This window comes from Chaetura pelagica, unplaced genomic scaffold (assembly GCF_000747805.2).
Source record: "Chaetura pelagica isolate M959 unplaced genomic scaffold, ChaPel_1.0 scaffold472, whole genome shotgun sequence".
NCBI classification, from domain to species: domain Eukaryota; kingdom Metazoa; phylum Chordata; class Aves; order Apodiformes; family Apodidae; genus Chaetura; species Chaetura pelagica.
In genome coordinates this window covers 154,828-170,214 of record NW_009952566.1, presented here as the reverse complement: position 1 = coordinate 170,214, position 15,387 = coordinate 154,828, and the positions used below count along the sequence as shown (strand labels likewise).

Sequence of the window (15,387 nt, the reverse complement as noted above, 5' to 3'; positions counted from 1 at the left end):
AAGGCAGGCAGGAAGGAAGGCAGGAAGGAAGGAAGGAAGGAAGGAAGGAAGGAAGGAAGGAAGGAAGGAAGGAAGGAAGGAAGGAAGGAAGGAAGGAAGGAAGGAAGGAAGGAAGGAAGGAAGGAAGGAAGGAAGGAAGGAAGGAAGGAAGGAAGGAAGGAAGGAAGGAAGGAAGGAAGGAAGGAAGGAAGGAAGGAAGGAAGGAAGGAAGGAAGGAAGGAAGGAAGGAAGGAAGGAAGGAAGGAAGGAAGGAAGGAAGGAAGGAAGGAAGGAAGGAAGGAAGGAAGGAAGGAAGGAAGGAAGGAAGGAAGGAAGGAAGGAAGGAAGGAAGGAAGGAAGGAAGGAAGGAAGGAAGGAAGGAAGGAAGGAAGGAAGGAAGGAAGGAAGGAAGGAAGGAAGGAAGGAAGGAAGGAAGGAAGGAAGGAAGGAAGGAAGGAAGGAAGGAAGGAAGGAAGGAAGGAAGGAAGGAAGGAAGGAAGGAAGGAAGGAAGGAAGGAAGGAAGGAAGGAAGGAAGGAAGGAAGGAAGGAAGGAAGGAAGGAAGGAAGGAAGGAAGGAAGGAAGGAAGGAAGGAAGGAAGGAAGGAAGGAAGGAAGGAAGGAAGGAAGGAAGGAAGGAAGGAAGGAAGGAAGGAAGGGAACAAAGCAGGTGAACAGACTGCAGTGAACAAAAAGACCAGGAAAAGAGTAAAAGTCAACTTTGACTTTCTTGTAGGAATCCTAGACTTCTGTTACTGGGTAATAAGAGACCTTTCAAGAGAGCACCCTTTTCAGAACACCATACCAGACCAGGCATTGTGCAGTGCACAGAAAGGAAAGCCTTCCCTTCCCCCTGTACAGTTACCAGACTGGGAAGAAAAAGAGAGAAACAGAGAAAATTCTAGCAAAACAGCATACAAAGAACTAAAATCAAGGACAGACTGCTCTGAACTTTGTTACAAACATTGCACTGTGCACAGCTCTCGTCCCCACATCTCCAAAAGATAACAAGCTAGAAGGGACACACAGAGGGATAGTCTAAAGATGCCTAAAGTCCTGGAAAGGCTCTTCTTTGAAATAAAAATAAAATATATGTATCTTAAGCCTAGAAAAATACAACAGGGAGAACGTGTAAATTGTCTGTGAGAAAAGGAATTACTTGGATTAAGAAATAGCAGTTTTCATACACATTGTTTCTTTGCCCACACGAACTCAGGATATTCAGGGGATCAAAGGAAGCAAAAGATGGAAAACAAAGCAGTGGTTCCTCACAGTCACAACTCCCATATTAAGAGAGAGAGATGCAAAAGCAGCTACACAAATTCCTGGAAGGATCGTTCATCAGGAGCTAGTGACACAGTGATATGTCATTTGTGGCTCCTAAGCCAGAAGTCCTGGAAGCTAAAGGCTTGCAGGAATGGAATCACATCTGTTTGTACTGCTCTTAGATATCACTGTTACCTGCTGCTGAAGACAAGTTACCACTCAAGCCATCTTCACCATTCTGACCCACTTTGGGCATTCTCATACTACCCTGTCCTGAATTTTCCTGTTTGGAGATGCTTCCTGTTTTATTGCATGTCAATTCGAATTGACAAAACTGCTTAAATCCAAAGTTCATTTGTGCGAGGCCTTGTTAATTAGACTCCTGTGTCTACTGGCAAGGTGGCTCAGTATTTGCAAATGAGGAGTCTGAAGCCTTTAAGAGAAATCTCCACAAAGTGAATGGTGTCAGAAAAAATAAAATAATCCAACACACTTTCGCACAAAGGAAAACAATACCTCACTAAAAATCTTTTTAGCAATGTAAGGGATGCAGCAGCATACATTCTATTAGCAAGCCTTGCTACATGTAAGAAGATTTGGCAACTCAGTATCCAGATGCTAGATCAAATAGTGCACTACAGCAACTGCATCATCTTTACAACATATGGACTTTATATTGAAAATGGAAAATAACCTGAAGAGTATACAGCCTAAATCAGAAACACATCTTGTTCTCAGTGGTGAACTGGACAATGGTGAACTGTATACAGCCTACCTCTGAAACACATCTTGTTCTCAACGGTGAACTGGACAAACATGTTCTCTGTTTCAGGGCTTAACAGTTCCACTGGAAGTATTTACTGCTTCTTACTCTGAACCCTGTTTCACCCTCTCTGACCAAACAAGGACTTACATAAACTTCATTCAAAAGCCTAGAACAACAGGTTCTTTGTGCCTGGATCAGACAGGTACAAGGTGTTTCTGGGGTCTGTTATGCCAGAAGGCAGTTAGAGACTTGACTGTCCCCTGTAGAGCTGACAGCTGTGGAGCACATCCTGGTTCCATGGAGCTTATGAACCATGCAAGCAAGATGCACAGAGTCCATAGGTACAAGAAACAGAGACCGCAGCAATGAAAAGCCATACCCAAGATCACAGAGCAGACCAGCAGCAGCCAGACTTGACAGGAACAGGACTGTAAGAAGGTGGGCTAAGAGCAGAATTTGGCTTTGAAAAACACATTCAGTCCTGAATGTGTGGCATATTTGTTTGCTTCAACTCATTAACTGGTACAGAAATTCCAGGCATATCACCCTCTAAATACATGGTAACATCTTTGCAGATTGGTGATTTCAAGAAAAGAAAAATAATACTTCTGGATGTCTGGCTCAGATCACAGATTTTGTAAGTCCCTCGTTATTAGATCTCACCCGAACTACTTCCTGGCAAATCTAAAGCTGCATGCACCTTCAACCACAAGGTTTCAACCCCCTCCTCCCATCAGGGCTTAGCATTAAATACTAGAAAGCTGGTATGTTTTGCTAGCTTGAACAAATAAATCAGTGTAATGCACAGAAAGTTTTCAGTCCTGCAGGGAGCTCAGCAGCCCCCTGGACAATCAGGGGAAGCAGAGTTACTCTGATCTTTCCAGTGCTGTGCCCTGGAGACCCAAACCAGTATTAGCTGGCATCAGCAGGGAGCTCTGGATCAGTCCCCACTTGTGAAAGTGGCCCAATACCAGAAACAAAACTTAATCTCTATCATGCTTACTAGAGTTGGAGAAGCTCTAAATCCAGCACCACAAACACATGCATATATATATAATTAAAGAGAATGCCCAAACCAGTAACCCCTTGCCTTCCACTGATACTTAGTCTGCTGCACTTATTTACAAAAGGTGACTCATTAAGCATATCAATCTGTGATAGATCAGGCCCACTCCTAAAGATGCCATGCAGATGAGCCCCCAGCTCCTAGCTCTACGGAAATCAGGCAGTAGTTCTCAGTACAAGGCTACAGCATTCACTTACAAATTTGATAGGTAACTGCTTAGGACAGTCTTTAGGGAAGAAACAAAACTCCTGTGAACATTTAAAACCACTTAGAAACACTTAGAAATTAAGAACATTCAGGACAACTTAGAAACCACTTCACTGTTTAAAATTTTATGAGAGCATCCCTAATTGGAAATCAACCCATTCTGTTTCTGCTTCTACACAGAGAGGCTGCCAAAGGTTTAATTAGCCTATACACTCAATTAAAAACTATCAGTGAAAAGAAACAATGGTGACGGTCCCTCAAAATGATCCTCAAGTATACAAATTCCAAGTTCTGCATTGTGTCAGAACTTTTTAAGGATTCAGGGATAACATGCAGAACATGTTTTATGCTCCTTTCCATGTTGAAAGGCTTGGTAACTAGATTGGTGGATACAACTGAAACTGTGTGCCTAATGAGAGTAAACCTACCAAATCCTCTTTTTCTGGAAAAAAAATATGAGCCAAGTAGCAGAAGAAAACTGACTGAGTAAAAGATGCAACTCCAAACAAGCCAATACAAAGTCTGAGACTACAGCCCACTGTTGCACTGCACAGTTGTTCATTAGCACCTCCAATAGACAAACTCCCAAGCTCTCCTTTACGCACAGAACTGCAGAATCCCTTCAGACCACTTTAGTGTGTATGTGTAACTCCTTGTCTTTGCTACTGAAGCATTTCCTCTGGACTTAATTTCTAATTATTAATGGTTTAGTACAAACTGTTCATTTTCACAGAACACAGAGGTACTCTGAAGCATTAAAGTCTTAAGCAAGTCACATGTCTCAGTTTTTTTCCCTTACTGTTGTAAGTATAGTGCTCTAACTCTCCTTAAAATAGGATTAGCTTTCTTCTTCAGACTATGAAGAAGAAAGCACTGTCATTTTCTCTTCCAGGATTTATTTTTGCCTGGATGCTTTATGTAACACGCTAATTTAGAAAAGATGTAAGACCAGCGACTCAGTGGTGCGAAGGGCTTTATTTTTTGTGTCAAGTGGTTTTCCTGTATTCCTTTTTTGTAAAGCAGCATGTACTCCATTTAGCAGCTTCATCAATATTCAGTACAACTGGCCACAAAGAGAGGCTTAGAAATTGAACACTGCCAAACTCGCCAGAGCCACGTAGTTAACTGACCTAAGGGCCTACCCATGTCTTCAGTGGAGCTTCACAAAGTTAAGTCCATGGAGCATCTGCCCCATTGGATAACACCATTACAAAATTATCTGGGTTTGAAACATTTAGCCTTTTTTTTTTTTTTTTTTTCCTCTAGAGAAGACTAAAGTATTACAAAAATTCTAGTATTTTGATCATATTTGAGAGTGTACAGAATCATAGAAAGATAGAACAGTTTGGGCTGGAAGGGACCTTACAGATCATCCAGTTCCAGCCCCTCTGAAGGGGCAGGGGTACCTTCCACTAGACCAGGTTGCTCAAAGCCCCATCCAACCTGGCCTTGAACACTTCCAGGGAAGGGGTTTCTACACCTTCTCTGGTCAACCTGTGCCAGTGTCTCACCACCCTCACACTAAAGAATTTCCTCCCAATGTCTAACCTAAATCCTCTTTCAGCTTAAAACTGTTACCCTTCATCCTCTCACTACATGCCCTTGTAAAAAGCCCCTCCCCAGCTTTCCTATAGGCCCTCTTCAGGTACTGGAAGGCTGCTATGAGATCTCCCTAAAGCCTTCTCTTCTCCAGGCTGAACAACCCCAACTCTCCAAGCCTTCTTCATAGGAAAGGTGCTCCAGCCCTTGATCATCTTGGTGGCCCTCCTCTGGACTCATCATACTTGGTTAAAAATAATCCATTTTAAAAAACCCACATTCACTTGAAAATAGGTTCTTCTTTGCTTTTGATAAGCTAAATAAATCCCCTGCCTTGACAAAAAAATTGATTTCTATACCAGTATCAGGAACAAAAGAGAAAATTGCTAAAACCAGAACTTTTTGAAAGGCTAAAAAAAAATGACAGTTGCACCCAAAGAAGCATAATATAACCAAGCTTTAAAGATTCTTCATTTCATCAATGTTTACAAATATGTAAGGGGTGAGTGTCAGGGGGACGGAGTTAGGCTTTTCTCGGTGATGACCAGTGATAGGACAAGGGGTAATGGGTGTAAATTGGAGCATAGGAATTCAAGGTGATCAAGAGAGGTTCTCCTCCCCCTCTATTCTGCATTGGTGAGGCCACATCTGGAGTATTGTGTCCAGTTCTGGGCCCCTCAGTTCAAAAAGGACAGGGAACTGCTCGAGAGAGTCCAGCGCAGAGCTACGAAGATGATTAGGGGAGTGGAACATCTCCCTTATGAGGAAAGGCTGAGGGAGCTGGGTCTCTTTAGCTTGGAGAAAAGGAGACTGAGGGGTGATTTCATCAATGTTTACAAATATGTAAGGGGTGAGTGTCAGGGGGACGGAGTTAGGCTTTTCTCGGTGATGACCAGTGATAGGACAAGGGGTAATGGGTGTAAACTGGAGCATAGAAAGTTCAAGGTGAATATCCGAAAAAATTTTTTTATTGTGAGAGTGACAGAGGACTGGAACAGACTGCCCAGGGAGGTTGTGGAGTCTCCCTCACTGGAGACATTCAAAACCCACCTGGATGAGTTCCTGTGTGATGTACTCTAGGTGACCCTGCTCTGGCAGGGGGGTTGGACTAGATGATCTCTCGAGGTCCCTTCCAGCCCCTAAGATTCTATGATTCTATGATTCTATGATTTCCGTATCAAAATTGGATCCCAGCATGGCTGTAATTGTAATAGACAGAAGTAGGAAGGCTATTCCCAGACCATAACAAATACTTCACCAACAGGCAACATTAGCCACCTTTTGCCAAGATCCATGCATAGAACAATGAGCAGCCAATGCTCCTCAGAAGTGTTGGCCATATAAGCCGTGGGTATTATTTAGCATAATTTCTCAACGGCAGGAAAACTGAAACAAGGCTGAACTAGATCCAGTGACATACATCTCCACCAGTAGCTGAAAAAACCCAAAACTCACCAGCCCTCCAAGCTGAGAGCATTGACGGCTGGTGGCATCAGAAACAGCTCACACTGCTCGCTAGAGGGCAGCAGGAAACAATAAAAAAACAGTGACAATCCACTAATTGCCGAAATAGGGGCCACGATCTTTTAAGCAAGGCCGAGGTAGTTAAGCACAGGTTATCTACCTAAAAAAGCAGCACTAATTCCGATGGTGTTTGAGATCCCAGTTCAAACTGACGCGGGTTTGCAAGTGGGAGAGCATATTAACTTCCTGCAGCCAAAGGAGTCTCCTCATTGACAGCAAAAAAACCTCTTTGTACAGCACCCTCCCCTTCACCTCCTCATCAAGCCAAAAAGTAAAATATTCCTATTTAATTTTTGGTAGAGGAAGACTATCAGAAGTTTTTGTATCTAACCACGACAGCCAAGAGTGCAACTACAAGCCACTCTTAGCTCAGCTTGGCTCTGTTTGAAAGTAATTTAAAATACACGCATGTCTTGGCTTTACAAAATTAACACAGACCTCTCAAATGAGACTGCATAAAGGTCTTGAGGCTGCAGGTGATCTTTAGTACGGCCAGAAAAAAAACATTTTTGGAAGCATTTTTACTTCTGATAACAGTTGTAGCTGAGGCAGCCAAGCCATAATTTCAATACCAAGTACTGAATGAATAAATAATTTCTGGGCTGAACTAAACCTCCCCAAGTGCCAGCCCTGAAAGTTTACTGCTGACGTGACAAGTACAGGCTGCTCCTTTCATTTTCAGCTTCTACGTCAGCACTTCTGCACAACACCCATACAGCAAAAGCACAAACCACGCCAGACTTCTGTAAACACAACCCACTTCTGCAGAAGAGATTAAGCAACTCTTGACAGGCTGTGGACATGGTAAATATGAGAGAGCATTTAAGGACAAGCCAGAACACATGCACAAACAATAAAGTGACTCCTCAGCTGCTAATAAAACACAAAACAAACCACTGCAAAACTAAGCATGTAAATTCACTTGGTACATGTAGCATTTTTTTCAGAGAAATCACAATCACCTATAGAACAGAGATCTGTGTTAATAGATTGGACATGTCTGCTTTTTTTTAACATACATGCTTAGTTGACTGAAAAAACAAAAAGCAACCAGAGCAGTCAAAAAATCACAATGGCTTTTATTTTTAAATTGAGATAGTTTTGGGGTCAAATGTCCTCCTGATGTGAGCAGCAACTTCAGCAGCAGTGCGTGGCCCAGACTGACTGATTTTCCTGGAACCAGTGAGTCTCTGGTGAAATGGTTCTCTCCACTTCCCCCAAACTCTCATGACTTCTTCCAAACAGGCTATTTTTGAAGGAAACCTACAAAACCCATGACCAAAAGGGTCCCCACATCAGAAAAGTGATTGATACTCTAACATTACTTTTTCCAGAAGCCACCATTCTGCAAAGACTGTAGCCTCACATGAAAGCCAGGACACGTGGCAGACAGCTGTATCTTGGCATATACCTGTGCTGCTGCCAGAGAGAGCAGCTGTCCCTATCTCATCCACACAAACATTCACGTGGCTGCTCAGCAAGCTGGGTCAGTTCTCTGAGCTGACTCCTCATGTGGCCGCCAAAGTACCAGGGCTAAGGAATAAGAATAAGCAGGAATAAGGAGTGAGGTCAGAAACAGCCTCGGACTCTAACTGTATTAGAGAGGTCAGGGCAGTCCATGGAAAATAACTGAAGGTAAGCCTGGCCTCAAACCTGAAGCAAATTGCAGGAACAATTAGTACTGCTTTTGCAGAGGCAGCTGAAGCTTGAACACCTTTATCCTCTCAAATTGGCTTTTATATATATATATTATTTTTTATTATCTTTTTTTTTAAGTTAGCCAGCTTTTAAATAGATACAGGCAGAAATCACACTGAGAACTCTTTTTCTTTCACCAAACCATTTCCTCAGCATCATCCTTCCTCTCCTACTCTCATCCTTCCTCTATTTTCTCTGCTCCTGTGACATTAGACTTTCCGTATACCTTCCTTTTCCACTGTCTACCCATCCATCCTCCTAAGGACACAGCTTTTTAACTACTTTTCATTACAAAGGCAATTAAGGGAGAAGCTACTGAACAAGCTCATCTCCCCAAGATCACTAGCCCCAGGGAACAGCCACACCAGCAGCTCGGGCTGAGCTCTGCCTATGCTTCAGACAGGCAGTCTCCCAAGCATGGTGCCACAGCTGAGCTCTCAAACGCTGTTTCCAAGCTTGGTGGCATCACTCCAGGGCTCTGCTGGCAAACGCAGCTCTGTCAGACAGCACAGCATGGGCAGAACCCATAACCCTGCCCAAACCACATCTGTAGTCTATTCTCTAACTCTTTTTTAGGCTGCAATTTTTCCAGGCAAAGAGTATGTTTCCACTGTCCCTGGTATGCTCTGGTTGAGTACCCTACAAGAAAAGGGAACACTCCCAGTGACTTATTTCATTGTTAACAACTTTTCAAACATTAATCCAAAAAATGTAAGACTTTGCACACCCACACACATACACACACCTGACTCCTGCCAGGTAAAAACTTTTGCTGGCAACTTTTCTTAATGCAGAGAAAGAAGTAAGCAGCATTGTGCTACCAAGTGATACAGATTACACTTTAAAATTACATGTTTTTTTAATTATTCTTTTCTGGTATGGGATAAAAACAAAAGGAAGCATACAAAAAAAGTTCACTGATCCAATTTAATTTCCTCAGCCTATCACTGCCTAAACACTTGAATTCTGACAATAAGCCAGAAGTATACATATTTGTTGCAAAAGCAGAACCCTCACACCCACACAAATAGTAAACCCACTTACTTATACATAACATGGACATTTAGTGGCATTCCCACAGGACTACTTTTCCTTGTCCAGGGATGTCTCCTTTCATAAGGCCTCTTTTTCATGGCCAATGGGTACTATCTTTTGCTATATTTCCAACTCCTGAGGCTGGGATGGCATGGCATTTCAGTCTCAGTCCAGTTCATGTGACAGATGTCAGGAACAGCTTGTACTGTCCATCTGCTTCTTTGCTAAGGAAGCCGTCACATTTCCAGAGACCTAATGGCCTCTTGGAAGTGCTTTTGAATCACTAAGGAAGATCCCCACTCTCAATAAAAATGTTTCAAGTCTGATGAGAAGACCCATTTTGCCTAAGGCCCAGGACACAATCTGCTGGTCATACTGTAGGGTGCAAGTTATAGCCACCCCACACTCCTAATCTATCTTGTGACACAGCAGCAGCTTACAACATCTCTTGAGAAAACAAGTAAGCAATGGAGCTTCCTTTTCCAAGGTATTTTTGACAGAACTTGCTTGTCCAAGGACATCTGACACAGGCAGACTTGTTTTAAAAAAATTTTTTAAAACCATCCTCCTGCCTCTTCTGCCATCTGACCAAACTCAGTGGTGTTGAAGTTGTACCAAAAAATAAGCGTTTAAGTGAGTATGTATATTGGTTTGATACTGCTACAAGAAGAAAGGAAACGAGATGTTTGGTAATGGTAATTTCACTCCCAGGAGCACACGATATGAAACCATTTTATAGCATGCATCCCACAGTTACTGCCAAGTTACACAGTTACTTATAGCATGCATCCCACAGTTACTGCCAAGTGGTTTCAGTTGCGAGAGGCCTCTATAGCAAGGGATGAATGAAAGCATTCACAGGCCTGATCTGCCCTCAGCACACCTGGAATCCCCAGTGACACACCATGGGGTGTTGGAGACAGCAAGGAGGCAGAATCTGGCCTCTCAGCATACCTTGTTACTGAACTTGAGGCTACATATTCCACACATGCACTCTCAATGACTTGCCCAATGCTGTCATTTGGGTTTAGAGCTGCCAATCTTCATTTCCACAGGTGTCACTCTGCTATGCCTCAGACCAGTCTTAGGACTGATGAGTGGCCATGCAGTTCTTCTGTGTCCTGTGTCCACCTATCAGAGCAATCAAGTCCAGTTGTCCCGAGCAACCACAACAGATAGTGTTTGAGCAACTAAGCTGTCCCACACTGCAGGAACCGCTCCCATGATTTCTTCATACCTGTGACAAAGAGCTTGTGAAATCTGAGCAGACAAAGACCTCTCAGCCTGTCTCACTGTTAGAGGAACTTCCCCATCCTCCTATCCCACAGCAGTGGAAAAGGCTTCCTCAGGACACTCCTTGCAGTGGTGGTCACCACTCATGTGCAAAAAATAAAGCAAAACCTCAACCCAGATACACTATTGCTCTAAAGCAAAATCAATCATGTTTAATTTATCATGTTTTAAGGTTTGCAACATGAATAACATAAGACATGTGACTTCCTGGTCTGCATACGAAAACCCAAGCAAGGATTAGTATCAACTGATGCCAGATTTCATTACAGTTCTGAATGTCCCACAGTTAGAGGTGAAGACAACTGCACAGGCAAGTAGTCAACATAAACAGAGCTACACTGGTTTGGCAGATCCCACTGCTTACCTGTTTTTGAAAAAACCCACATCTCTAATTCCAAGCTGATTTCTTGGAACTGGGCCAAAGTAAACAGTACCAGTGCCAGAGGACAAAGAGGAGCTAAACTCCACTTTTACACTACTTGAGACTCCAAAACCATCAGAAATATCATCAGTGACATTTCACCTGCTCAGGTGCCTTGACAAACCATCTCCAAACATTTTTTGCTAGTCAGATTTTATTTTCCCCTACAATACTAAATATAATTATTATGACCTTCAGCCCAGCCACTAGAATATATGGCAAGAAGTGCCACTGGTCCAGTGAATTTCAGTTTCATACTTCTTGCCATATAGTCACACCGACTGGGCTGAGGGGTGTAGTAATGAGAATGTGCCAGCTATCCCTTCACCTTCTCAGATACACCACTACCCCTAAGAATCTGAAATAGTGGCTGACATAAAATGCTACTTTTGCAGGAATGAGTCCTCCTTCATGTGAGGAAACTGCTGTCTCTCAAGAGCTGAACTGAAGCAGTTCTCATCACACCTCCTGTCATTAGCACAAGAAAACATTCACTGCTAAAACTTTGTCTACAGAGTTACATCCTAAGCTCCTGAGTGGAAGACACATGATGAACACGTGAAGAACACAGAAGTTTAAAACCATTTCTTACTGACTATGTTGATTTGAGACAGTATTTCCTAATGATGCCTGGAGGATTGCTGTGTGGGTTAGTTCCAGTGACTTTCTTACTCTGAGAACACAATAAACATGAAGAAACAATGTGGTCAAAACAATAGCAGCTGATAGTATCCTCTCAACTCCTCACCCCTGTCTCATAGACTTACAGTTCACACTGGACCTGTGGAACTGGAACTGACTGCAGTTCTGATGCACCAGCATCAGGCTGCTGTTACTCAGTCAGATGACACACTGTCTAATCAAATAACACACCGGCCAAAGGAAAAGCACATGGAGAGGCACAAGCTGTTACCTGTGGGTGGAGAGGGAAAAGTATCCACAGAATGAAACAGTTCTTTGCTCTCTTCAGAGCTGTGTAGAGGCATGAAGTGTTCAGCTAGGTCACAAACAGAGGGCAAGTCCAAAAGGTTCAGGTCAGAACTTGGGGGTGTCTCTTTTCCTTCCATGGTCCCACTGCAGAGACACAAATGCAATTCAGCTGGGTTTTTAGAACACGAAAATCCAAGCAGATGTCAACACAAATGATCTGGCATTTTTGTACTGCTTTATGAGCTGAGAGAAGCTTCTGAAGCATATTGATACTTCATTCAAGAAAGTAAGTACAAATATAAAGATGTAAAGGAAACAGCCCTCAGCTTTAAGTAGGATAACTAGGGCTCCACATAAAAGCTGGCATTCTTAGAGGATTCCCAGAAGTACAGATTCAGGCCTCAACACTAGAAAGCTATGGATTGCATACTCTTCAGGGTATGTGTGCAGTTTAAAAGAAAATACGTTCTTCAGGATCCCTGTCCATTGATACTTCTAGATGCCACAAGTTACAGCTAACCTTCCTGGCTCATCACTTGCAGAAGGAAAGAGCATCTTAAAACTTGGTACTCTCAACCCCACAGGAATGGCAAGGATTTTCCAGTGTGAAGACCTCAGGGCAGCTGTGTTGTATACGTTGTGCATAGCACATTGGAAAGCTGCAGCTGAAGCATACCCACATCCAAACACCTTCTCTTGAGCTTCCTGAACCAGAGCACCACTGCAGAAGAACACACAGCTGGGTGGAGAGCAGGGCAGGGCTGGTGCCAACCAGCTCCACACCAAGGCCCACAGTGAATGGGCAATTATTTTGGAGAGAATGAAACTAAAGCATTTCACTCCAGCAGCTCCAAGCACAGCCACACAAGTGCCTGGAGCAGGACAGGAGTGAAAGGCAAAAACTTGGTGGGGCAGGAGCTCACAGAATGACAGAGAGGAGCAAGCAGGAATTCTTGGGCCGAAGCATAAGTAGCACTGACTCAGTAAGAGGGGCTCTCCATAGACCTCAAAGAAAGACATGGAAGAGCCCCATACAACCTCAGTTTCCACCTGAGACCTCAGCCACTAGCCCTTGGCCACCCGTCACAACTGGTTGTCAGGCAGCTTAGACTCTCCACTAACACAGTAAAGGCTCTGAGCAGAGCTGTGTTGTACTCCAGCTCACACATCTAGCAACATCAAAGGAGGAATTGACTCAAACCTCACTCCAAGTTATGCCAGAGGGACTTCCAGACAGCAGTTTCACTTAGATGTCCACTGAGCACTGATGATGAGATTGAGTGATGTCAATGTGAGCAGACATCAGTTTTTTTCCCCTCACTCAAGTAACAGGTGATTCTTTTCATGAAAAAAAAAATACAGACAGAACAAGAGTGTTTCTCATGAAATGTGAATTTCATTCCTAGCTCTTACAGGGATGCCAGGAGATTTTGTGTTATTTTCTTTTTTCACCTGTTTTATTTACTTACATGCAATAAAAACCCCAGACTACAGGCATTTGTGCTGCCCCCTCCACCAGGGGTACCCTTCTGCTGTGTTGGTAAAGAGAGATAAAACTGAGGAACGAGATCCAGTGGTCACACAATGGTTTGGGACCCTGCAGGTTCTCAGTTATTTCCTCTTCCATAAAATGAACATGGCCCACTCTTTAATCTCAGGGGTGTTATGACTGAGGAATGTTACAGCCAGAGGCCAAAGAAAAGTGTACTAGTACTGAAAAATGAGGTAAATACCCCCATGCAGCTTGGTTTGGGTTTTTGTTGTTGCTTGGTTTGTGGTTTTTTTTAAACCACCATTCCTTAGGTGCTTATGTGTTGAGAAAACTTGTAGCTCTGCTGCACCTCTGACCTTTGCAGAATGCTGACTCACTAATGAACAGAGGGGAGATGCTGGCTGTGATACCAGAGCCGACCTGCTGCCTTGCCTTGGAGGGACAAGGGAAGTCACTGCATTGACAAGAACTTCCCAGGGAAAAGAGAATGGAGGGTTGAAAGCAAAACAAAGTACGCAACAGTGTGCTCCCAACAGTCCCTTCACAGGGAAGCCTCTACTCCATTGCTTTTCATGTCCCACAACACAGATCTGTGCATAAGGAACAGAGAGCATAACAAACTCTCCTCAAATACTGTTTCAATTATTTGTGCTACTTTTAAGTAGATGAATATTTTAGAGAACAAAACTGACAATCCTTGGTCTGATAAAAAAAAAACAACAACACACCAAAAATCCAACCAATCCTATCCCTCCAAGGGCAAGACTACAGCAAGAAGAGCTGCTGCTGTGTGGTATCACAGCAGCAACTTAAGGCTGGCACTGATACGGGCTGCTGTGATATTGGCTGTTTCTGCTCATTGCCTCTGCTGGCCTCCTTCCTCGTATTGCCACAACAGGCCTAACAACATGTGCAGCCATGTGATGACCAGGTTCAGAGAAAAACACCTTTTCTACCACTATTATATAAACTATTTCCCCAACCACCAATCACATGCACATTCGCATCCAAACCCTTGGCTGATAAAAAAAAAAAACAACAACACACCAAAAATCCAACCAATCCTATCCCTCCAAGGGCAAGACTACAGCAAGAAGAGCTGCTGCTGTGTGGTATCACAGCAGCAACTTAAGGCTGGCACTGATACGGGCTGCTGTGATATTGGCTGTTTCTGCTCATTGCCTCTGCTGGCCTCCTTCCTCGTATTGCCACAACAGGCCTAACAACATGTGCAGCCATGTGATGACCAGGTTCAGAGAAAAACACCTTTTTTTAAAAAAAAATAAAAAGTCTCCGTCAGATCAAAAATTTCACAGTACAGTTTGACTGCATATGTCAAGTATAAAGCAATTCTCCTCCCAAAACTGAGATGCGCTTGTGAGGCTAAGCAAGACCTCAGCTCAGCCCTGGGCCTTCAGGCATATGAAAGAGACACTATTACCTCTGTGTCATACCTGGGAACAGCACTGAGGTGTAAGCAGTCCCCTCGGACAGAGCCTGGGAGCAAACAGTCTGTTACTACTTCAGGATCCTGTCCCCCTTCCATCAGGGTTTGTCAATCCCAGCTCCCTGGAATGAAACAAACAGGCTGGTTACACGCTTTGCATCAGCTGACTGGGCTGCCGGTGTTATCTTTCAAAACACACGTGCCTGCCAATGTCAACAGTCAGTCATCACATACACCGCTGCTTGTCGGCTCTGGCACAGAGAAAAGCTTTTTCTAGAAACCAGAAAGAGCACGTTTAGTAAATCCCTTGAATCTTTTGACAGTGACGGAGACCTCCTGGGAACGGCCCGGTACACTACAAAACAAAGCCAAGGTTTTGTTTACACGAAGCTGTCAGACGGTCTGTTTATTCAAGACCTGCAAAGCTGAGGAGGAAATTGCAGCAGAGGAGCAGCTATTTCCCCAACAGGCTTATCCAGCAGCGCTCTGACACTTCAGACGCATCTCCTGCGCCGCATCAAACCTCGACCAGGAAATGAGTTTCAAGGGGGCCGCGTCACGCAGCCTGCAGAGCCAGCGGGCCCACAAACCCCGGATCCCTGTTCCACCCTCTGCCATTACCTCAGTATTCAACCAGGGAGAACACTGGCTTTTCCCTCAGGCCACCGCGCTGCTGCCAGGGACCTCCGAGCTCACAGCAACCCCGGGCCGGCGGGGCGTGTGGCG

The 15,387-nt window shown here is 43.9% G+C and overlaps 1 protein-coding gene across 1 annotated transcript in view; it reads right to left on the bottom strand.

Moving 5' to 3' along the window:
• CHGB (chromogranin B (secretogranin 1)) overlaps positions 1 to 11,859 on the bottom strand; it is an 88,172-nt gene extending 76,313 nt beyond the window's left edge. The window contains exon 1 of the mRNA XM_009993429.1: positions 11,706 to 11,859. Coding sequence (XP_009991731.1) covers positions 11,706 to 11,859 — 154 coding nt within the window. The remainder of the gene's footprint in view (positions 1 to 11,705) is intronic.
• Between the last annotated feature and the right edge of the window lie 3,528 nt (positions 11,860 to 15,387).